General features: G+C 44.6%; 1 protein-coding gene across 1 annotated transcript in view; it reads right to left on the bottom strand.

Annotated features, from left to right (window-relative positions):
- The window catches only part of LIG3 (DNA ligase 3), a 51,605-nt gene that overhangs the window by 3,644 nt on the left and 23,922 nt on the right, over nucleotides 1–24,039 (bottom strand). Inside the window, exons 13-19 of the mRNA XM_070735140.1 lie at nucleotides 18,928–19,005; nucleotides 15,104–15,227; nucleotides 13,956–14,098; nucleotides 10,696–10,770; nucleotides 9,136–9,282; nucleotides 6,254–6,428; nucleotides 4,036–4,130 (exon numbers count right to left, since the gene is read on the bottom strand). Coding sequence (XP_070591241.1) covers nucleotides 4,036–4,130; nucleotides 6,254–6,428; nucleotides 9,136–9,282; nucleotides 10,696–10,770; nucleotides 13,956–14,098; nucleotides 15,104–15,227; nucleotides 18,928–19,005 — 837 coding nt within the window. The remainder of the gene's footprint in view (nucleotides 1–4,035; nucleotides 4,131–6,253; nucleotides 6,429–9,135; nucleotides 9,283–10,695; nucleotides 10,771–13,955; nucleotides 14,099–15,103; nucleotides 15,228–18,927; nucleotides 19,006–24,039) is intronic.

Raw genomic sequence — 24,039 nt, 5'->3', positions numbered from 1 at the left:
ATCGGGGTTTCCCCTTTGCGTGGGCGGCAGGGAAACGACGATCTTCGGCTCCTCGCTGCTGCGGCGCTGCCGAGCAGATCAGCTGCTGGGCGGCGGAAGGAACCTTCCCTGGGTCTTCCCAGGTGCGGAAGTAAAAACACTATCTGCGCTTGCGCGGCCATGGAAAAAGGGCGCGCATGCGCAGATGGTGTTTTTACTTCCGCACCACTATATTGCGAAAAATCGAGTATCGCGAGGGGTCTTGGAACGTAACCCTCGCGATACTCGAGGGATCACTGTAGTGTTGGGCGTACCGAATTTTGCGCGGACCGGTATACCGAACCCGAACCTGAATTTTTGCAAAAGTTTGGGTTCGGGTGAGCGCCAGGAAGCGCCGCCGCCCAGCTGTCACCTTCCGAAACAGCCTGGAAGCTGTCGGCCAGTTGGGGCGGAGCTTTGACGTCACTGAGACGTCCTTCCTGGCCGGCTGAAACGGGGACTCCAGGAAGGACGTCTCAGTGACGTCAAAGCTCCGCCCCTGGAATTCCCTTGTGGGATTCCCCACCTCTTTTTGCACCTCCCAACCAGCCAACAGCTCCCCGGCTGTTCTGGGAAGCGCCGCCACCTAGCTATCACCTTCAGAAATAGCTGGGGCGCTTCTTGGCGGTCTCCCGAACGCCAAACCCGGAAGTTCGGCAAAGGTTTGGGTTCAGGTTCGGAGAGCGCCGGGAAGCACTCTGACTGTTCTGGAAGGTGACAGCTGGGCGGCGACGCTTCCTGGCACTTTCCCGAGCGCCGAACTCGAAAGTTCAGCAAAAGTTTGGGTTTGGGTGCCGAACCCAAACTTTTTTAAAAATAAAGGTGCCGAACCTGAACTTCATTGGCTCCGCCCAACACTATTTGGCTAGTATCATAGTTAGTTACGACGTCTGTTTCACTGGTGTGTTTGGGATATTATTTCCCATCTTAGAGAGTTTATTTCTGATTTGTATTGAGGGTCATTAGTTCGAGATGTTACACCTCTACGCTTCCCCACGTTTTGGCACGTGGACCAAAAAAAAAAAGGTTTGCCATCACTGACCTAGGGCTGCAGTGCTCCTGTGAAAAACATAATTCACTTTTTTCGCTGCCACTGTAACTTCAAGCGGTCACTAAACAAATAGTTGTAAATTGAGGACTCTTTGGTTAAACATGCTGCGTGTGCCCAGAAAATAGATTATTTTAATGAGATGATGAAGTTTATGTGTGAATGCAGTTAGTGAGGAAATGTAGTTCTGTAGCTACTTAGGAAAAAGAATTTTTAAAAGTGGAATAATTCAAGAACCTTGCTTTACTTCAAGGGAAGGAAATTCAAGGAAACGGTAAATGAGAACCCAATTTGTAATGCCTTAGTGATCTGTGACAGCCACTGTGTGTGTGTGTGTGTGTGTATGTGGGGGAGATAAACACCCACCCACCCCCAAATCAGATGGGAGAAACACCCCCTTCTGGCAATAGCACTCAAGGTTGCAATTGTGTTTACCGGATGCTTGCTAAAATATGACATGGTTGCATCCAGTGCCTTTTCTTCCTCTCTTCCCACATCCCAGAGATTTTTTTCTATAGACAGGAGTGATGGGGATGCACACAGGAGTGGAAAGCTACAAAAATTCAAATTAAGTCACTCATGCCCTCATCACCTCGAGGCTTGACTACTGTAATGCTCTCTACATGGAGCTACCTTTGAAAAGTGTTCGGAAACTTTAGATCGTGCAGAATGCAGCTGCAAGAGCAATCATGGGCTTACCTAGGTATGCCCATGTTACACCAACACTCCGCAGTCTGCATTGGTTGCCGATCAGTTTCCGGTCACAATTCAAAGTGTTGGTTATGACCTATAAAGCCCTTCACGGCACCGGACCAGATTATCTCCGGGACCGCCTTCTGCCGCACGAATCCCAGCGACCAGTTAGGTCCCACAGAGAGTGGGCCTTCTCCGGGTCCCGTCAACTAAACAATGTCGTTTGGCGGGACCCAGGGGAAGAGCCTTCTCTGTGGCGGCCCCGGCCCTCTGGAACCAACTCCCCCCAGAGATTAGAATAGCCCCCACCCTTCTTGCCTTTCGTAAGCTTCTTAAAACCCACCTCTGTCATCAGGCATGGGGGAACTGAGATATTCTTTCCCCCTAGGCTTCTACAATTTATGTATGGTATCTTTGTATGTATGATTGGTTTTAAAATAAGGGTTTTTAGCTGTTTTAGTATTGGATTGTCGCATGTTGTTTTTACCACTGTTGTTAGCCGCCCCGAGTCTACGGAGAGGGGCGGCATACAAATCCAATAAATAATAATAATAATTGACCAACTGGGGTTTTTGTGCTTTTTTTTTTTTGATTTTGTTGAAGTGAAAAAGCTTTTAAAAATTTGTGAAAAAGAGTAGAACAGTCTGGCTTACTGAGATCATTTAATGGCTAAATCTTGAGATGGCGTTTTGAGAGTATGTTACAAGGTCTCAGATAGGGACTGCTGGTGTCCTCACTGCCTTCCACTGAACAAAGAGGGAACTGTGCTTTCGGCTAGCTCTCCAATTCTGCTTCTCTGTAAGGAAAAGAATAGTTGTGTGCTGAAGAACTCAATACTATTGTGACGAGCACGGGGTGCTCAGGAAAAAAAAATCCAACCATCTCCTTGCAGAGATCGTACTTAGTTCAATATTGTTTTTTAACAAGGAGGAAGGAGAAGTAGCCAAAAAGATGCTACTGGAAGCTTTCAGCTCCATTCTCAGCATATCCTCCATTGGTGATTGGCATCAAATGCTCTTTTAATGGAGAAATGCAATTCAGTTACATTAGCCAAATGTTGATCAGGCAATATTGTTCGACTCTGCTCTAGAACAGGGGTCTCCAACCTTGGCAACTTTTAAGACCTGTGCAAAGCTGGCTGAGGAACTCTGGGAGTTGAAGTCCACGAGTCTTAAAGTGGCCAAGGTTGGAGACCCCTGTTCTAGAACAATTCCAATTTCTGAAGTGCAGACACTATTTTTTCAAGAAATAGCTGAAGCTAAAAGAGAACTTTGAAAATGCAGACGGGCTGCTGTATGGAAGTCTCCTCAACTTGCAACTCTGTCTGTCTGTCTGTCTGTCTGTCTGTCTGTCTATCTTATCTATCTATCTATCTATCTATCTATCTATCTATCTATCTATCTATCTATCTATCTATCTAATCTATCTATTAATCAATCTATTAATCAATCTATCAATCAATCAATCAATCTATCAATCAATCTGTCTGTCTGTATCAATCATCTATCTACCTATCTATCTACCTACCTATCTTATCTATCATATCTACATACCTACCTACCTACCTACCTATATCTATCAATCATCTATCTACCTATCTATCTATCTATCTACCTACCTACCTATCATATCTATCATCTATCTGTCTGTCTGTCTGTCTGTCTGTCTGTCTGTCTACCTACCTACCTACCTACCTACCTATCTATCTATCAGATAGATAGATATGATAGATAGGTAGATAGATAGATAAGTAGGTAGGTCTATCTATCTATCTATCTATCTATCTATCTATCTATCTATCTATCTATCTAATCTCTCTCTCTCTCTCTCTCTGTATGTATGTATGTATATCTGTCTATCTGTTTGTTTGCAGCTCACAACATATAATAAATAATATACAATATCTTGAATCTAATTAATTAATTAATCAAAAATGTAGAACTCCAAAAAAAAAAGAGCATAAAAATCATTCCATACACTCAACATTCTCTCAACATATTCATTGGCCAGGGGGCAATGCACAATTTGTAGTTTCCGGATGTTTTTCAAAGGTAGCCCCATGTGGAGAGGATTGCAGTAGTCGAACCTCGAGGTGATAAGGGCATGAGTGACCGTGAGCAAAGACTTGAAATGCTTGAGAAGTGGAATTGACTCGAGTAACATTTACCCGGGGCATGAAATTTAGTTTTCCATCTTTATAAAAAGCTTAGAATGTACGTGATAGATGACAAGAAGCTTCACAGAATTTTCTAATTCATTTACATGGAGATTCTTACCTTTTTTTTCTCCCCCTCCATCTCGGTTGCTTTTCTTTTTTCTCCTCGCTTTCCCTCAGTTTTCTTCAGTGGAGATTTATCTACCAGTTTGCTGGCTAATGAGGAGAGAAAGAAAAATCATTTCTATATCAGTCATAAGGAGATGGCAAAAAAATAAATACAATGGATTCATATCAGAAAGACAATTCTGCCCATGCAAATATAGCCAGAGTACACCTTCAGACAGGCTCTGCAGCCATTCCTGCTGACTGACGTTATATTTGAAAATAACAAAGCTTTTAGTCCTGATTTTAAAGCTTGCTTCATCGTAAGATTCAAAGTTGGTAACAGGTAATTGTTTCTGCAGTGACTGGAATGCTGTATGTACTTTCTAACACTGACCACCAAAAACAACCTGAAGAAAACTTTATATTTGCCGAAGACTCTAAAGTGTGCAATAGGGTTGATATCCCTGGAGGGGTCTGTAATATGGTAAATGATTTAGCTTTACTAGATAAATGGTCAAAGCAATGGAAACTGCAGTTTAATGTTTCCAAATGTAAAATAATGCACTTGGGGAAAAGGAATCCTCAATCTGAGTATTGCATTGGCAGTTCTGTGTGAGCAAAAACTTCAGAAGAGAAGGATTTAGGGGTAGTGATTTCTGACAGTCTCAAAATGGGTGAGCAGTGTGGTCGGGCAGTAGGAAAAGCAAGTAGGATGCTTGGCTGCATAGCTAGAGGTATAACAAGCAGGAAGAGGGAGATTGTGATCCCCTTATATAGAGCGCTGGTGAGACCACATTTGGAATACTGTGTTCAGTTCTGGAGACCTCACCTACAAAAATTGAACGGGTCCAAAGACGGGCTACAAGAATGGTGGAAGGTCTTAAGCATAAAACGTATCAGGAAAGACTTAATGAACTCAATCTGCATAGTCTGGAGGACAGAAGGAAAAGGGGGGACATGATCGAAACATTTAAATATGTTAAAGGGTTAAATAAGGTTCAGGAGGGAAGTGTTTTTAATAGGAAAGTGAACACAAGTACAAGGGGACACAATCTGAAGTTAGTTGGGGGAAAGATCAAAAGCAACGTGAGGAAATATTATTTCACTGAAAGAGTAGTAGATCCTTGGAACAAACTTCCAGCAGACGTGGTTGGTAAATCCACAGTAACTGAATTTAAACATGCCTGGGATAAACATATATCCATCCTAAGATAAAACACAGGAAATAGTATAAGAGCAGACTAGATGGACCATGAGGTCTTTTTCTGCTGTCAGTCTTCTATGTTTCTATGTTTCTATGATATCCAAGAGTATTTTGAACGGAAAATGGTACAAATCAAAACAGAACTTGATTCAGTTACTAATGGACTAAACTTGTTCATGAGAAGTGAACTCTCATTGTTTAAGACAGGGAATGGCCCAAAAGCATTTTACAGCTTCCACAATATATAACGGCAATTAGCCCTACATATCTACCAAATAAGTACTAAATACTTTTATATTGTATTATATAACTGATTTCGTAGATTAGCTAAGCACCTAGCAATGTAAATAGCAGCCATAAAAACATGTTTAAATTGGAAAGAAGGTGTTGCAGTGTTTAAATTATACTGCAGGAAATCATTGTGCACATGGAGTGCACAGCAATTATTCCAAAAATTCTGGTCCTCGCAACTATATAAACGGGGCTGCCTTCTGCCGCACAAATCCCAGCAACCGGTTAGGTCTCACAAAGTTGGCTTTCTCTGGTTCCCGTCGACTAAGCAATGCCGTCTGATAGGACCAAGGGGAAGAGCCTTCTCTGTGGCGGCCCCGGCCCTCTGGAATCAACTCCTCCCAGAGATTAGAACTACCCCCACCCTCCTTGCCTTTCGCAAGCTCCTAAAAACCCACCTATGTCGCCAGGCTTGGGGAAGTTGATATTCGCCTTAGCTCCTATGATTTATGTATGGTTTGCTTGGGTTGTGTAATTAATTTTTAGGATAAGGGTTTTAATCTGTTTTTTTAATACTGGATTTGTACATTGCGTATTGTATTGTGAGCCGCCCCGAGTCTTCGGAGAGGGGCAGCATACAAACCTAATAAATTATTGTTATTATTATTATTATTATTATTATTATTATTATTATTATTATTATCATTATCCTATCTGAAATCTCTACAGAACAAGGTCTTACTAGAAGAAATATAACTAAGAAATCTAAGAAATCTACCTTTTCTCCAGTGCTTACCTTCAGGCTTCTTGGCTTTTGCAGGGGACTTCCGAGAATGCTGTTTTGCAGCCTTCTGAGGGGAGGACAACTTGGGCTGGCCCTCAGTTTCTCCACTGCTACCCGCTGTGGAGTTCTCCTCTTCTGCTGCAACTACCAAGAACTCCGATTTTTCTTTAGATAATTGGTACAGCTCCTGCACAAAAGCCAGAAAGTTTCATGAAGTGTGTGTGTATGTGTACTTTATAGCAAGTCCTTCTAGAACTTCCCACCTCTGCCAGCAAGGTACAATTCAGATTCTTTTGGAACAAACGGGACAATAGGCAACTGGTAAGTTATTTCCAGTGAAACATCTGGGTAGCAAATGGCACAGATCCCAGTTTAATGTTGATAAGAGAAGTCTGGGGTTATCAAATGCTTCAATTTGTTGCCTTTCTCAGTATATTGTTCTGTCTGGGTCACTCCAGAAGCCAATACCAACCCAAAATGAGAAGCCAGACACACTGGTAAAAGGCAAAGGCAGGTTTATAAAATTCAAGAAAAACACAGGTAACAGAAAATGTCCTTACAAACAGGAAAATTCTGTATCTTCAGATATATCCACGAAGGCAAAAGTCCATGCAGCAATACAGAATTCTTGCTGCCAAGCCGAGGCTGTAGATAGCAGACCTACACCTCCCACGGGTCTTCCAAAGCTGCTGGGCCACAAGCCAGGAACAGAGACGCCGAGAAACAAGACAGGATAACACAACTCCAAACTGATAACACTCCACATGGCTTCAAGGGCTTGCCTGCCTTTTAAACCCTGCTAAGGAGGACCACACCCAAACCCAGCTGTTCCTAATTCAGTGCTGATAATACTTGTTTAATTGCTCCTTTCTTTGATCTGACCGTCTCTGTCGCATGTCAATGACGGCTTGAGCTTCATCACCTAATGACTCCAAACTACTGGCTGGGGAGAGGCTCCCCCCTGGGGCTCTCATGCTGTTCTCCTTCATCCCATTCCTGATTTTCCTCTCCCCCGTCTGACTGTTCAGCCCCCTCCTCCAGGCATGGAGCCAGCAGAGACACAGCCAGTCCCTGAGCAGCCTCAGGCTGAACCACAACACCATATATACTATCTTTTAGTTACTATTGACTATTTTCTCTGGAAATAGAATTTAGATGCTTTCACTCAAGTCAGCTTCTTCCAGATAGATGGGTTTGAATTATCCTGACTGAAGGTTGGACAAAAACTGATCTACAAGGCCAGATGTGAATCAGACTGATCCACCAACTCTGGATCCCATTACAACTTATGTCACCCATATGATTTTCAAAGAATTCACCAGTGCAAAGGTCTTTTTCTTATGAGGAACCCAGAAACCTACCGAGAGACCCATTCCTACATTTCATGGCTAAGAACACTAAATAATGCTTCCATTACTATTCCGTATCCTCAGCATGGCCACTGAAAAATGAAGGTATCTTATAGCTATCTTGACCAAGTAAGAGATTCAGGAGATGGGTACTCTGAGAAAATGGGAGTGAAGAAGTTCTCAATGACAACATGATGTAAGCCACAGAAGAAAGATGTTGTGTGCTGGTACCCAGAAAAGAATGACGAGGAGGAGAGCTGGGATGGATATATAATTTTAAAAATATACATACATACATACATACATACATACATACAGACAGACAGACAGACAGACAGACAGACAGACAGACAGACAGAGACAGACATATACCTGTCAGGAATTAAAAATCCCTGGGTAATATCTTAATGCAGAAGGTAGGCCTTTGTTGAGAATGCTGAGTCATACAGAGTCAGTTGAGCATGCAGCAACCTAGTAATTATGTGAAAAGTATTTAATTAGGCAAGAGCTCTTTGCTCTCTCTCTCTTGGTTCTCTGTCTGTTCGCTGTGTACTGTTAGTGGAAGTATGCTTTGAAGAAGCTGTAATGCTGTAAAAGTTGGTTCTTGTGAGTTATTAAACATAGTTGTAGCAAGGTACTAGTAAGATACTAGTTTATTGTATGTATAGTATAGGCAGTAGTAGTAGTAGTATAAAGAAGTAAATATATTTTTCCACAGCTTCCTACTGCTTCATTGCAGTAGGACTTCATTGAAGACTTCAACTCCATTTCTACTGGTCTGTGGCTGGCTGGTTGGGTTGGTGGGCTGGCTGGATTGGTTTGCTGCTTGGGCACAAACAGGCTAGTTTCTGCAAATGCAAGCTCTGATAACACCCATATCCATACCCACACCCATACACATACAACAAAAGTGCCTATAGTCAAGGCTATGGTTTTCCCAGTTGCAATGTATGGCTGTGAAAGTTGAACCACAAGAAAGGCCAAGTGCCGAAGAACTGAGGCTTTTGAACTATGATGCTGGAGAAAATTCCCGTGAGTCCCTTGGACTGCAAGGCGATCCAAGCGGTCAGTCCTAGAGATTAACGTGACTCTCTTTAGAAGGCCAGATCCTGAAGATGAAACTCAAATATTTTGGCCACCAAATGAGAAGGAAGGACTCACTGGAGAAGAGCCTAATTGCTGTGAAAGATTGAGGGCAAAAGAAGAAGGGGACGGCAGAGAATGAGGTGGCTGGATGGAGTCACTGAAGCAGTTGGTGTGAGCTTAAATGGACTCGGGGATAGTAGAGGACAGGAAGTCCTGGAGGAACATTGTCCATGGGTTGCGATGGGTTGGACCTGACTTTGCAACTAACAACAATATACACATACATATACGTACTGTATAAACACAAAACAGTACATATAATCTATATACACACACACACATTACACAGAATATATATATTACACATAAATGCTGAGAATTAGATTTCACAGATACAGATCACAGTATAGTATGTTCAGAATATACAGGGTGGCTGTATCTGTAAAACAAGTGACTCACCCTGAGTTGTGGGAGGGTGGTGGAGGTACTCCAATCTTTGTCATCCCGGATACGAGTGCACCGGGGGAAGCGGATTGAGATCCCATCAGCTGTGTGGGCTTCTGCTTTAGAGAATTCAGCGCCTGTGATCTCCCAGACTGGTGCTTCCTAAGAGAAATGGTAACGATTGGGGAAAAAAAAAATCATCCTTGCCAATGAACCAAGAGATGAAGCACTGGGTGCACCATGAGTAATACGACGTCCTTGGTGCTCTCTAAGCATGATTGCTTACTTGCAGATGTTTCATTACCCACCTAGATAACATCATTGATATCACCTAGTTCAGGGATGGTGAACCGTTTTCTTGTGTGGAAAAAACCTGCACGCATGTGCCAGCATCCATAATACAATATGCCCTGCTGTGCACGACCCCCCCCCCCTTCGCATACCCATCCATGCTCCTCCTGGCCCCTGCGCATGCCTGTGCAACTGCCCCACCCGGTTTTGGGCCTAGCAGCTTCCTGGGACAAAAAAGAGATGGGGGAGACACTGCACCCCCCCAACCCCATTTTGGGCCTAGCAGGTGTCCCTACTGTTACAGGTGTTATGTCTGCTTTGTATGCAGCTTTATTCCTCTTTAGCAATCATCTCTATTGTTTTGTGATGCATTTCCTGCCTCTCTAGGATTTACCTCTATTTGCTCCTGTGAGGCACTTCCTGTTCTTGTTGCATGTATGTATTTATTATATTTGTGGAAGGCTTGTATAGCGCTTTACCTTCATTTTGATTAAAACTACTTGAAACACCTGTGGCCTCCTGGGACCACAATTCCCACCGCATGCTCCCCCCCGTGCATGCATGCGCGACTCCCACCCGCCATGCATCTCCTGTGCGTGCATCCCCAAAATCAATTGGCTAGAGTGAGGTGCGTGTACATGTGTAATAGAGCTGAGCTGGGTGACGGCTTGCGTGTCCGCAGAAAGGGCTCTGCATGCCAGCTGTGGCATACGTGCTATAGGTTCGCCATCACAGATTACTTGGGATAACGAAATGTTTGCAAGCAAATAACAAAGTTCAAGAAACAGCTAGGACTCAACAGTTAAACAATGAACTACATATATATTTTCTTCCACATGAGTAATCGTGGTCCATCAATTCCATAAATGCTTTTAGGTTTTTCATTAATTTTAAGAGGCAGGCAGAAAATTGAGCATTTTGGATTGTATGAGAACAATCTGAATGTTCATATTAGATTATCTAACCAATCAGACAGAAATCTGGAGAAGTGTATTGGTTACACAGTGCCCTCTAAATTTCCTCCATAATTTGGGGAAAAGATAATTTGCAAATAAAATGAAATAACCAGAACAATGGGAAAGAACAAAGGTCCTTTCCTGGATTGCAGAGGATTTCTACTGGATTTTGTTCCATGGGATTGATCACATTCATGCTGATTTGATTTCAGCAATTATGCCGCATCAAATGCCTGCAAAGCGCTTAAAAGTGCCTCTCCCAGGAAGGGTTCGTGGCAGGGAAACCACGTTTTCATGGGAAATCACCCACAACCATGAGACCTTTTACCTTTGGGTCTGGAACAATGAAATCCGGATAATAATTCTTATTAATCTTTAACCAGTCTGGAATTTTACTGGGATCCTAGACAATGGAAAAAAAAGAAGCATCCATCAATGTAGCCCATTATTATGGGATGGGAAATACCTGCAGAATGATTAAAGGAATAAATGGTTCCCCAACATCTAAGAAAAGTGCATTGCGCTGCAGTTTTCAAAGCTTTGACCTAGAAGCTGTCCACAATTGAGCTTTTAATCGAGTGGTCCCTCGATTTTCGCGGGTTCAAACTACGCGAAACGGCTATACCACGGTTTTTCAAAAATATTAATTAAAAAATACTTTGCAGTTTTTCCCCCTTTACCACGGGTTTTCCCACCTGATGACGTCATACGTCATCACCAAACTTTCGTCTGCCTTTAATAAATATTTTTTTAAATAAACTTTAATAAATAAACATGGTAATAATAGAAATGGTTGCTAAGGGAATGAGAAATTGCAGCTTACGGGTTTAAAGTGTTAAGGGAAGGCTTGTGATACTGTTCATAGCCAAAAATAGTGTATTTACTTCCGCATCTCTACTTTGCAGAAATTCGACTTTCGTGGGCGGTCTGGGAATGCATCCCTCGCGAAAATCGAGGGAACACTGTACGTGAATAATTCCAAAGAAATTAAAGACCTACTATAGAGACAAGGAAGAACTCAAGTTTTTTCAGATTAGAATAAAGTATTCCTTGATTTATGGCCATTCATGTAGTGACTGTTTGAAGTTATAACAACAATTCAAAAATCATCTTACATCCAGTTCTTACACTTACAACTATAGCAGCATCCCCTGAGTCATGTGATCAAAATTTAGGAGCTTGGCAGCCAGAATATTTACAATGGTTGAACATCCTGTGCTTGTGTGATCCCCATTTGCAACCTTCCCAGCTAACTTCCGACAAGTAAATATCAAAAGCCAGATTCACTTTAGCAACTACAGTGATTCATTTTGCCATGGCAAAATCATGTGTGACACATTTAACAACTGTCTTGCTTAGTGCTGTGGTTGGCTTCAGGCCAGCTCCTGTGGCTGCTGATTTTGACGCAGCGGAGTGGTGGCCGTCTGCTCACGGAAGTACGAATAAGACAGTGAACCAGAAGCAGAGACAGGGAGAGAAAGGGAGCAGGAAGGGACTGGAGGGACAGAGAGGGGGATGGATTCAGTCAGCACTCCAGCCAGAGGTTCATCTGAATCGGAAGGGGACGAGTTAATGAGTAATCCTATTCTGAATGCTTGGGTACGGAGAATGCTGGGAAGACAAGAGCAGCTGTGCAAATACAGAAACAAATTATAGGGCACAGGTGATAAGATTTAATGACACTGCTGCAACCTTGAAAAAAGGGGAAGGCTGGAGAGATCTGTGTGGGAGATTATTGTTCTGCTTTGGAGAGAGACATTGATGCATTGTTTTGGCCTTTAGATCTCTGTGACATTCTGACATTCCAATTGTGAGTTATTGCTGGTTGCTGTAATCCTGAAAGGCTCCTGCGCGGACTAGAGTAATTAACTCTGACCTATTGCCTACTTAAACTCACATTGCTTTGAAACTTCATGGTTTGCAGTTTTCTGAACATAAAGAACAATCCTTGTTTGATTTTTACAAATTTGAGTGTGTGTGTTTGATTCATTACTTTGTTCTTGGGTGGCAGAAAGTCTGGTCCCAATTGTGATTTTAAGTCTATTAAAAAATTATTCCAACTTTCCTCCAAATTAGCTACTAATATCTTGCTTTCATGAAGCAATAACAATGAAGCAATAAAATCTGAGACTGAGATATTTTGTTCAAAAAATAGAAGGCAGGACCAATACAATAATAGTTTCAAGCTTTCTAACACAATCAAGATTTTGATTAATTGGGGGCTGGAACTGGTCCACTGATCATGGTCTAATCGTGATTTGTTAGTGTCACAATAATAGAACTTCTTATCATTAGAGACTATGATTTACAAATTGTTATACCTGGACAACATACTAAACCAAAACCAAATAATAGATTATTATTTCAACAGGATTTTGGTGATTGTTGTGATTGTGGAAGATAATTATGTCATAATTTCAGTTGCTTTATGATGCATGGAGTTCTATAATAGGGACCATACATAAACAGTGCAAGTAGGTTTTAACGTAGTATAGGCAAGTGCATTACCATAAACCAGGCCTATCTGAACCCAGCATTATCCTGAGATGCTAGAGAAAAATATGAAGTGAATGGAAGAATAATTCAGTTTCAATATAAATACAAATAGGAATGAGAAAGAGCAACCCTTGCTATATGTTAATTGTTATTGTTATCATTGTTTAGTGTACTTAAATAAGTAATTATATTATAAGAATTCTTTTTGTTTGTTTCTTTGTTTGTTTGTCTGTCTGTTAGTATGTGTTAATTTGGCATTGTTTCAACTTATGATTTATACCATTTATTTTATTTGTGTAAATGTGTATACAGTATATGAAATAAAAATTATTTTCTAAAATTTAAAAAAAAAGAAGAGAGAGAAAGAGCAACCCTTAATCTTCTGCTCCTCTTCCCTATTTATTCCACTTTGAACAAACCTGAGTAGTTGTCAATTAGGACCAAGTCATATGATCATATGATTTCTCTATGAACTTTAAAAACCCAGATCTGGATGATCATATAAATGCACTATTGGTGTACATGGGCAAATGAGAAAAAGACTCTTTACAGTGTTCCCTAGATTTTCGCGGGTTCAAACTTCACGGAAAGTCTATACCACGGTTTTTCAAAAATATTAATTAAAAAATACTTTGCGGGGTTTTTCCCTATACCACGGTTTTTCCCACCCGATGATGTCATATGTCATCGCCAAACTTTCGTCTGCCTTTAATAAATACTTTTTAAAATAAACTTTAATAAATAAACATGGTGAATGGTTGCTAAGGGAATGGAAAATTGCAATTTAGGGGTTTAAAGTGTTAAGGGAAGGCTTGTGATACTGTTCATAGCCAAAAATAGTGTATTTACTTCCGCATCTCTACTTCGCGGAAATTCGACTTTCGCGGGTGGTCTTGGAACGCATCCACCACGAAAAGCGAGGGAACACTGTATCTCAATCTTTAGCATTAAATTCAACCAGGGAGAAGTTCAATGCTAAAAAAAAGTTAGTTTTAGTTTCAATATTTCAAGTTACAACAAGGATGTTGTCATTTCCTTACGAAACAAGAATCACAGGGGGTTGGTGAGCCACAAGGCCATCTAAACACAAACCTTGCTGATTTTCACCATGTCCAATTCCTTCTGCAGCCGGGCAAGTGTGGCATCATCATGTCCACCAGCACATTTGGTCACCGTGCACCACTTCTGGCTGTCGGGGTCATAGCAACCCATGAGAAAGATGGACATCATCCCACCTAAAGCAGTGAGAAGAGACAAAAATGGCAATCTGGTGGAAGGGGGAAATAAATCTAATTTTATCTTCTAGAACAGTGATGGGAAACCTTTTTTGGTTCGCATGCCAAAAGGGTGTATGTGTGTGTCTGTGTGTATGCTAGCACGCACACACGTGCCCACTCCCCCCCCCCCCAAGCCTTAGACAGTGAAAAAATGGCTTAATAGAACATAAGAACATCAGAAGAGCCGTGCTGAATCAGGCCAAAGCCCATCGAGTCCAGCATTCTGTGTCAAACAGTGGCACAACAATTGTCCATGGGGATCTTGAGCAGAGAGAGAAGGCAAAACCCTCCCTTTCGCTTGACCCCCAACAAATGGTACCCAAGGGGATTCTGCCTGCCTCAACCAACATAGCGGCGGCACTTGGACACCTGTTTCAATAACCACCAATATCCTTGGCATCCATGAATCTGTCTAATCCTGCCTTGAAGCTATCCAGGCTGTCACGACCTCTTCTGGAAGTGAATTCCATAAACCAACAACCCTCTGGGTGAAGAAATATTTCCCTTTATTTGTCCTCACTTTCTTACCTATGAGCTTTGGGGAGTGCCCCCTTGTCCTAGTATTGTGTGATAGAATTTTTCTCTATCCCCCTTTTCTATCCCATGCATGATTTTATACACTTCGATCAAGTCACCCCTTAAACGCCGTCTTTCAAGGCTGAAGAGACCAAGGCGTTGCAACCTGGTTTCATAAGGGAGGTGCTCCATTTCCTTAAAATAGGATTGCCAACATGATTGCCAACATCCAGTGATGGATATGGTACAAGAGGCAGAAGAACAGTTTGTGCCTCAGTATAAATACAGGTATGTCTGCTCTTTATTGATCTGGACGACAAATATTCCAAGTTTGAATGTTTTGGGAAGCATCTCAAAACTCTCATCTAACACCTCGGAGAACTATAAGCAGGTCAGTGCGAACTAGAAAGAATAAATATCAGTCTGGATTTTTTTTTAAATACCCACCTTTGCTCCCCTGGCCATAGAAGGCACCCAAAACTACCAGGTCTGCTGTGTCTGCCATTGCTCCCTCATTCAGATAGTCCTTCTTCACTTTGAGCCAGTGGCGTTTCCCTGGCTCATAAATACTCTATCCAAAACAAAAACAGAATGGGAATGAGAGATTCCAAGGAGGAAAAGCCCACTCTCTTTAGTGCAGATCCCACCTTTGGAGATAAAGGGTGGCAGGTGGCCTTTAATTGGTATGGATACCCCAAAAGGTAAAGGGGAAGGCAGATCAGAGGGAAACGTTTAATTTTGACTGAATTACCCTTAACACGGTTCTCATAATTATAATTTTACCGATCCCCTCCTCCGTCACAACAAAAATTACAATTAAGCAGCAACTTTTACAAGAAATCTGGGAGGATATTTTGAGAGTCGCATGGAATCCCGGTGTTGCAAACTACACAATTCTTCTCTAACTCTAGTGACAATATAAGTTCCCACCCATTTTATATTCTTCCTAATATAATATTTCTTAATGGTTAAGCAGGAAGAGGGAGATTGTGATCCCACTATATAGAGTGCTGGTGAGACCACATTGGAGTACTGTGTTCAGTTCTGGAGACCTCACCTACAAAAAGATATTGACAAAATTGAACGGGTCCAAAGACGGGCTACAAGAATGGTGGAAGGTCTTAAGCATAAAACATATCAGGAAAGACTTAATGAACTCAATCTGTATAGTCTGGAGGACAGAAGGGAAAGGGGGGACATGATTGAAACATTTAAATATGTTAAAGGGTTAAATAAGGTCGAGGAGGGAAGTGTTTTCAATAGGAAAGTGAACACAAGAACAAGGGGACACAATCTGAAGTTAGTTGGGGGAAAGATCAAAAGCAACGTGAAAAAATATTATTTCACTGAAAGAGTAGTAGATCCTTGGAACAAACTTCCAGCAGACGTGGTAGATAAATCCACAGCAACTGAATTTAAACATGCCTGGGATAAACATATATCCATCCTCAGATAAAATAAGAAAATAGTATAAGGGCAGACTAGATGGACCATGAGGTCTTTTTCTGCCATCAGACTTCTATGTTTCTAACTTTTACAAGAAATCTGGGAGGATATTTTGAGAGTCGCATGGAATCTCGGTGTTGCAAACTACACAATTCTTCTCTAACTCTAGTGACAATATAAGTTCCCACCCATTTTATATTCTTCCTAATGTAATACAGTGATCTCTCGGTTAGCGCGGGGGTTACGTTCCAAGACCTCCCGCGCTAACCGATTTCCGCGTTATATTGGATGCGGAAGTAAAACCACCATCTGCGCATGTGCGCCATTTTTTTCATGGCCGCACATGCGCAGATGGTGGAGTTTGCGTGTGGGCGGCGGGGAAGACCAAGGGAAGATTCCTTCAGCCGCCCAACAGCTGATCTGCTCCGCAGCGCGGAAGCAGCGAGGAGCCGAAGATGGGGTAAAGGCAAAGGGGAAACCCCATCTTCGGCTCCTCGCTGCTGCCGCGCTGCGGAGCGGATCAGGTGTTGGGCGGCTGAAGGAACCTTCCCTTGGTCTTCCCGCCAGATCACTTGCCGCTTGCCGCTTGCCAGTCCACACACGCCCCCCTGGATGAGCGCCGAAACCGGAAGGGGCGAGGTGGGGGAGAACGGGAGGCTCAGCATTCCGGCAGTCGCAGCGCTGGCTGTCAACTTTTCTTTTTAGCACTGGGGAGGCAAGTCAGCTCCTGCCCAGTTTTAAAAAGAAAAGTTGACAGCCAGCGATTGTTCCGCTGCCGCCAGCATGGCCTGGCTGGCAGCGGAAGATGTAACGGAGCCCACGGGGGATTCGCCTTCCTCCCACCCGCAGCCGAGACTGATCGTGGGCTCCTTCGCAACCTCGGAGAGCTTCCAGGGCATGAAAGTTCACGAAAACCAGGAAGCTCTCCGAGGTTGCGAAGGAGCCCACGATCAGTCGGCTGCCGGCGGGAGGAAAGCGAATGCCACGGGGCTGGGCTCGGCTCCCCCCTCGGCTCCCCCCCTTACCAGCCCCGCCGCGGAAGGCTCCATTCTGTTCCCTGCCGGCCCGATTGAGCGGCCGGCGGTCTCCATTCAGGGAACAGACGTCCACCCCCTCCTCGGAGTCCCCGGCACCCAGCGTCCCCACGCCGCCTCCACCTCCCGGTAATGCGCCCGACCTCTGCCTCTCTCTTTCTCTCTCATATACCACGCCGGCAACAGGGAGAGAAAGAGAGAGAGAACTAGCGTGGACTTATTTTTTATTTTTTAATATTTTATTTTTTTAATTAATATTTTTTGAAAAACCGCGTTGCAGCGTTTCGCGCTAATCGAGAACGCGCAAATCGAGGGACCACTGTATTTCTTAACGGTTAATATATTGAGAGATGCATCAGCAGCTAACTCTTTTTTTAAAAAAACCACCAATGCCAATGTATATACCCACCCACCCCAAAGATAGTTTTGAAATCATAATACCAAGTCTTCTTCAACATCTATTTTACTCAATTCTAGAAGTGTGCTTAGCTGTAATAAGGAATTGGTGATTTAACACCATTTATTTTATAGCCATTTCTGGCTCCAAGTTCCATAGAAAAAGCCTTGATAGAGTCAAGGAAAAGAATGAAAGTTTCTTCTCCAGAATCTATTCTTTTAATGATTTTGGGATTAAATGCTTTTTATATTTTCAAGGAATGCTGAAGAGGACAATCAAGATCAGGGTTGTCAAATTCAATTTCATTGAGGGCCGCATCAGTTATGTTTGATCTCAGGGGGCAGAAGTGGGTACGGCCAGGGTGGGTGTGGCCAGCTCAACGTCACTTCTTGGGGGCACCTGTCGTGGCCCGAGTGCTCTGCCAATGAAAATTGGCTCTTAAGCTTGGTTTTCACCTGCGACGGCTTCCTGCAACACTTTGTCAGTGAAAACAGAGCTGGGGAGGGCTGTCCGTGGCCCTTGCAAACGGTTTTTGGCTGCGGCAACCTCCTGCAACCCCCTGCAAGCGAAAACAGAGCTTGGGAGGGCCATGGGCAGACGGATCTATTAAGGCTTTATAGTCTTTTAATAGTGTGTATGTGTGTGATATACAGTGTTCCCTCGATTTTCGCGGGTTTGAATTTCGCGAAAAGTCTATACTACGGTTTTTCAAAAATATTAATTAAAAAATATTTCGCCTGTTTTTTCCCTATACCATGGTTTTTCCCACCCGATGACGTCATATGTCATCACCAAACTTTCGTCTGCTTTTAATAAATATTTTTTAAATAAACTTTAATAAATAAACATGGTGAGTAATAATCTAAATGGTTGCTAAGGCAATGAGAAATTGCAGTTTAGGGGTTTAAAGTGTTAAGGGAAGGCTTGTGATACTGTTCATAGCCCAAAATAGTATATTTACTTCCGCATCTCTACTTCATGGAAATTCGACTTTCGCGGGCGGTCTCGGAACGCATCCCCCGCAAAAAGTGAGGGAACACTGTATTCCTGAAGTCAAAACTGCTTTCCAGTTATGGCTTTTGAGCCACAGTGGTGCAGTGGTTAGATTGCGGTACTGCAGGCTCCTTCTGCTGACTGCCAGCTACCTGCAATTTGGGCATTTCAAATCTCACCAGGCTCAAGGTTAACTCAGCCTTCCATCCTTCCAAGGTGAGTAAAATGAGGACCCAGATTGTTGGGGGCAATAGGCTGACTCTGTAAACAGCTTAGAGAGGGTTGTAAAGCACTGTGAAGCGGTATACAAGTCTGAATGCTATTGCTAGTGCTATTTTCAGTTTCACAGACTGTGTAGCCTACTGGCATAAATGGGCGGGCAAAAACAGCAGCTTGCATACCTTCAAATCTTTCAGTACCAATCCCTCCAGCCCTTCTCGGATGACTCGATTGATCATGTCGGCGAGGTCTGAAGCTTTCTGGAAAAGAAGGAAGAGAGAAAATTGCAAAGGCAGGACTGAGATTAGCATATATTTTATATATTTATATTTAATGTTTTTAGTGTTTAAATTGCTGTTAACTGTCTTTTTATACTATTATTAATTTAATTGATTTTTAACGAAATTGGGGCTTTAAGTAATGGATGACTGGGATAAACATACTTGTGGTTACGAATGGAATGACTGGTACGATTGGATGGGCGGGGGCGGGGGGGGGTATGGTATGGATGAGTGTATCGATAGTAGTGTGAATGATATGTCTGGCCCACCTGACGCACGGGAGACAGGAGAGGGAGGGGCACCGATCTCTGGGGTGGCAGGGGGTCGGAATATCCCTGTGTTGCTGGGGAGAGGCAGATATGGCGGGGGCCACAGAGTTAGCCGTTCCAGGGGAACGAGGGACCGTTGCTTAATAACGGTCCCCTGTTCTGGCTCTGTGAGCCCAATCTTGGGTACTGGTGATGAGTGTAACTCTGGCCCTGGGCTCAGGTTGCTGCTGTTGAATGCCAGGTCGGTGGTTAATAAAGCTCTCCTCATCCGGGATTTGATCCTGGATGAGGAGGCCGACCTGGCATGTATTACTGAAACCTGGCTGGGCCCGGAGGGAGGTGTTCCTCTCTCTGAAATTTGCCCAGCCGGGTTTCAGATATGGCATCAACCGCGATCCCAGGGGAGGGGGGGAGGAGTGGCTATTGTAGCCAGGGAGAGCCTTTGCCTGCGTAGACTCATTGCTCCGGAAATAGCGGGTTGCGAGTCTCTCTTGATGAAGTTGGACTTAGGAGTTCAGGTGGGCTTATTTCTCACGTACCTGCCTCCCAGCTGCGTGTCAAAAGCCCTGCCTGCGCTACTCGAGGAGGTAGCCGGGTTGGCGGTAGAGTTCCCCAGACTTATTGTCTTGGGGGACTTCAATCTGCCGTCACTCGGCGAAACCTCTGGGTTGGCACAGGAGTTCATGGCCACCATGACAGCCGTGGACCTGACTCAAGTAGTTCAGGGTCCGACTCACGAGGGAGGGCACGCACCTGACATGGTATTCCTTTCCGAGCAATTGAGTAATGGTCTGAGACTAAGGGGCTTAGAAGTGTTGCCTTTGTCATGGTCAGACCATTTTCTACTACGGCTTGACTTCCTGGCTCCAATCCTCCCCCGCAGGGAGGCGGAACCAATGAAGATGTTCCGCCCCAGGCGCCTGATGGACCCAGAGGGCTTTCAGACGGCGCTTGGGGTTATTCCAGAGGCACTCGTCCACAGTTCGGCGGAGTCTCTCGCGGAGGCCTGGAACACGGCTGCAGCGGGGGCTCTTGACCGGATTGCGCCTTTGCGACCTCTCCGAGGCGTTAGACCCCGTAGAGCCCCATGGTTCAACGAGGAGCTCCGGGAGTTGAAACGCCAAAAGAGACGTCTAGAGAAGCGATGGAGGAAGAGTAGGTCTGAATCCGATCGAACACTTGTAAGAGCTTTTATTAAGACTTACAAAGTGGCGCTCAAGGCGGCAAGATGCGCGTACCATGCCGCCTTGATTGCATCAGCGGAATCCCGCCCGGCCGCTCTGTTTAGGGTGACCCGCTCCCTTCTCAACCAGGGGGGAGTTGGGGAGCCCTTACAGAGTAGTGCCGAGGATTTTAACACGTTTTTCGCTGATAAAGTCGCTCGGATCCGGGCCGATCTCGACTCCAATTGTATAACAGAGTCGACTGACAATGAGTCAGTCGAGGTGACTGGGGCACGTACTTGTCCACCTGTCTGGGAAGAGTTTGATCTGGTGACACCTGATGAAGTGGACAAGGCCATCGGAGCTGTGAGTTCCGCCACCTGTTTACTGGATCCGTGTCCCTCCTGGTTGGTTTCGGCCAGCAGGGAGGTGACACGGAGCTGGGCCCAGGAGATTACCAACGCTTCCTTGGGGAGGGGAGTTTTTCCATCACTCTATAAAGAAGCGCTTGTGCGCCCCCTCCTCAAGAAGCCCTCCCTGGACCCAGCCGTACTTAACAACTATCGTCCAGTCTCCAACCTTCCCTTTATGGGGAAGGTTGTCGAGAAGGTGGTGGCACTCCAGCTCCAGCGGTCCTTGGAAGAAGCCGATTATCTAGGTCCCCAGCAGTCGGGTTTCAGGGCCGGTTACAGCACGGAAACCGCTTTGGTCGCGTTGATGGATGATCTCTGGCGGGCCCGGGACAGGGGTTTATCCTCTGTCCTGGTGCTCCTTGACCTCTCAGCGGCTTTCGATACCATCGACCATGGTATCCTTCTGCACCGGCTGGAGGGGTTGGGAGTGGGAGGCACTGTCCTTCAGTGGTTCTCCTCCTACCTCTCTGGCCGGTCGCAGTCGGTGTTAGTGGGGGGCCATAGGTCGACTCCTAGGTTTCTCCCTTGTGGGGTGCCTCAGGGGTCGGTCCTCTCCCCCCTGCTATTCAACATCTACATGAAACCGCTGGGCGAGATCATCCAAGGACATGGGGTGAGGTATCATCAATATGCCGATGATACCCAGCTTTACATCTCCACCCCATGCCCAGTCAACGAAGCGGTGGAAGTGATGTGCCGGTGCCTGGAGGCAGTTGGGGCCTGGATGGGTGTCAACAGACTCAAGCTCAACCCGGATAAGACGGAGTGGCTGTGGGTTCTGCCTCCCAAGGACAATCCCATCTGTCCGTCCATCACCCTGGGGGGGGAATTATTGACCCCCTCAGAGAGGGTCCGCAACTTGGGCGTCCTCCTCGATCCACAGCTCACATTAGAACATCATCTTTCAGCTGTGGCGAGGGGGGCGTTTGCCCAGGTTCGCCTGGTGCACCAGTTGCGGCCCTATCTGGACCGGGACTCATTGCTCACAGTCACTCATGCCCTCATCACCTCGAGGTTCGACTACTGTAATGCTCTCTACATGGGGCTACCTTTGAAAAGTGTTCGGAAACTTCAGATCGTGCAAAATGCAGCTGCGAGAGCAGTCATGGGCCTACCTAGGTATGCCCATGTTTCACCATCACTCCGCAGTCTGCATTGGTTGCCGATCAATTTCCGGTCACAATTCAAAGTGTTGGTTATGACCTTTAAAGCCCTTCATGGCATCGGACCAGAATATCTCCGAGACCGCCTCCTGCCGCACGAATCCCAGCGACCGATTAGGTCCCACAGAGTGGGCCTTCTCCGGGTCCCGTCAACTAAACAATGTCGGTTGGCGGGCCCCAGGGGAAGAGCCTTCTCTGTGGCGGCACCGACTCTCTGGAACCAACTCCCCCCGGAGATTAGAACTGCCCCTACTCTTCCTGCCTTCCGTAAACTCCTTAAAACCCACCTTTGCCGTCAGGCATGGGGGAACTGAAACATCTCCCCCTGGGCACGTTTAATTTATGCATGGTATGTCTGTGTGTGTGACTGTTAGCATATGGGGTTTTTTAAATATTTAAATATTTTAAATTTGTCTGATTGCTTATGATTTGTTTTTTACATGTTGTGAGCCGCCCCGAGTCTTCGGAGAGGGGCGGCATACAAATCTAAGTAATAAATAAATAAATAAATAAACCCCACTGAATACAGTGGTACCTCTACTTAAGAACTTAATTCGTTCCGTGACCAGGTTCTTAAGTAGAAAAGTTTGTAAGTAGAAGCAATTTTTCCCATAGCAATGCGTGCAAACCCATTAGGAAAGAAATAAAAGCTTGGAATTTGGGTGGGAGGAGGAGAAGGAAGAAGAGGAGGACAGTCACTGCTGAAGGAAGAAGGTGAGGTGAGGGGAATCAAAAAAATCCAAAACTTTAAGGCTTTTTTTTAAAAAAAGAGGGACTCTGAGACGGCAAGGAAGAGCACGTGCCTCCCATATTCCTGGCGTGAGGCTGCCTCCCATACACTGCGCCAGAGAGAGAAACCCAGGGGGAATGGCAGGAAACTGGCTGGGCCTTCGTGCCGCTCTTAAATTTCCTGGGAAATTTTTCCGGGCTCAGGTTCTTAAGTAGAAAATGGTTAAGAAGAGGCAAAAAAATCTTGAACACCCGGTTCTTATCTAGAAAAGTCCTTAAGTAGAGGTGTTTTCAGGTAGAGGTACCACTGTATTCAAACATTTCCGAAGGTCTGATCCAGATGACTGTCCACATTTATTTCAGATAATAAGCCAGCCAGCCAACTCACTTATTTCATTTTGCTGAAAACTGCAGAAACATTCTACCTCTGATTACCTATGTTTGGCACACATACCTTTCATGAATTGTAAAGCTAGAAGGATTAGCAATTCATTAAAGCCTATTTATCTTAAATCTGCTTTCTATTCCTTTTTTTTTCAGACCAGACCAGAAAATCAATTCAATAGAAACATTAAAACTATACCTGATTAAACTTGCTATAATAGAATCTTGCAACCTTGATTGTTCTTTGCCTCTCCTCCTTTCTCAGGCCCCGGTGAATCAGGGAAGAACTAGTTTAAGTAACTTCTGAATACTATTTTGCTTCTTGGGATTGAAAGATTGCTTCATCTCTCTTTACTTAGGGGATGGTTCTTGAATGTTTTTGTTAAGGGTGCATTCTTACAGTTGACACCATTACTATTAGAGGGTCCGCAACTTAGGCGTCTTCCTCGATCCACAGCTCACATTAGAGAAACATCTTTCAGCTGTGGCGAGGGGGGCGTTTGCCCAGGTTCGCCTGGTGCACCAGTTGCGGCCCTATTTGGACCGGGCGTCACTGCTCACAGTCACTCACGCCCTCATCACCTCGAGGTTCGACTACTGTAATGCTCTCTACATGGGGCTACCTTTGAAGAGTGTTCGGAAACTTCAGATCGTGCAGAATGCAGCTGCAAGAGCAATCATGGGCTTCTCTAAGTATGCCCATGTTACTCCAACACTCCGCAGTCTGCATTGGTTGCCGATCAGTTTCTGGTCACAATTCAAAGTGTTGGTTATGACCTATAAAGCCCTTCATGGCACCAGACCAGGATATCTGCGAGACCGCCTTCTGCCGCATGAATCCCAGCGGCCGGTTAGGTCCCACAGAGTTGGCCTTCTCCAGGTCCCATCGATT

The sequence above is a fragment of the Erythrolamprus reginae genome, chromosome 1 (assembly GCF_031021105.1).
Source record: "Erythrolamprus reginae isolate rEryReg1 chromosome 1, rEryReg1.hap1, whole genome shotgun sequence".
Taxonomy (NCBI): Eukaryota; Metazoa; Chordata; class Lepidosauria; order Squamata; family Dipsadidae; genus Erythrolamprus; species Erythrolamprus reginae.
This window is presented reverse-complemented; position numbering and strand designations above follow the sequence as displayed.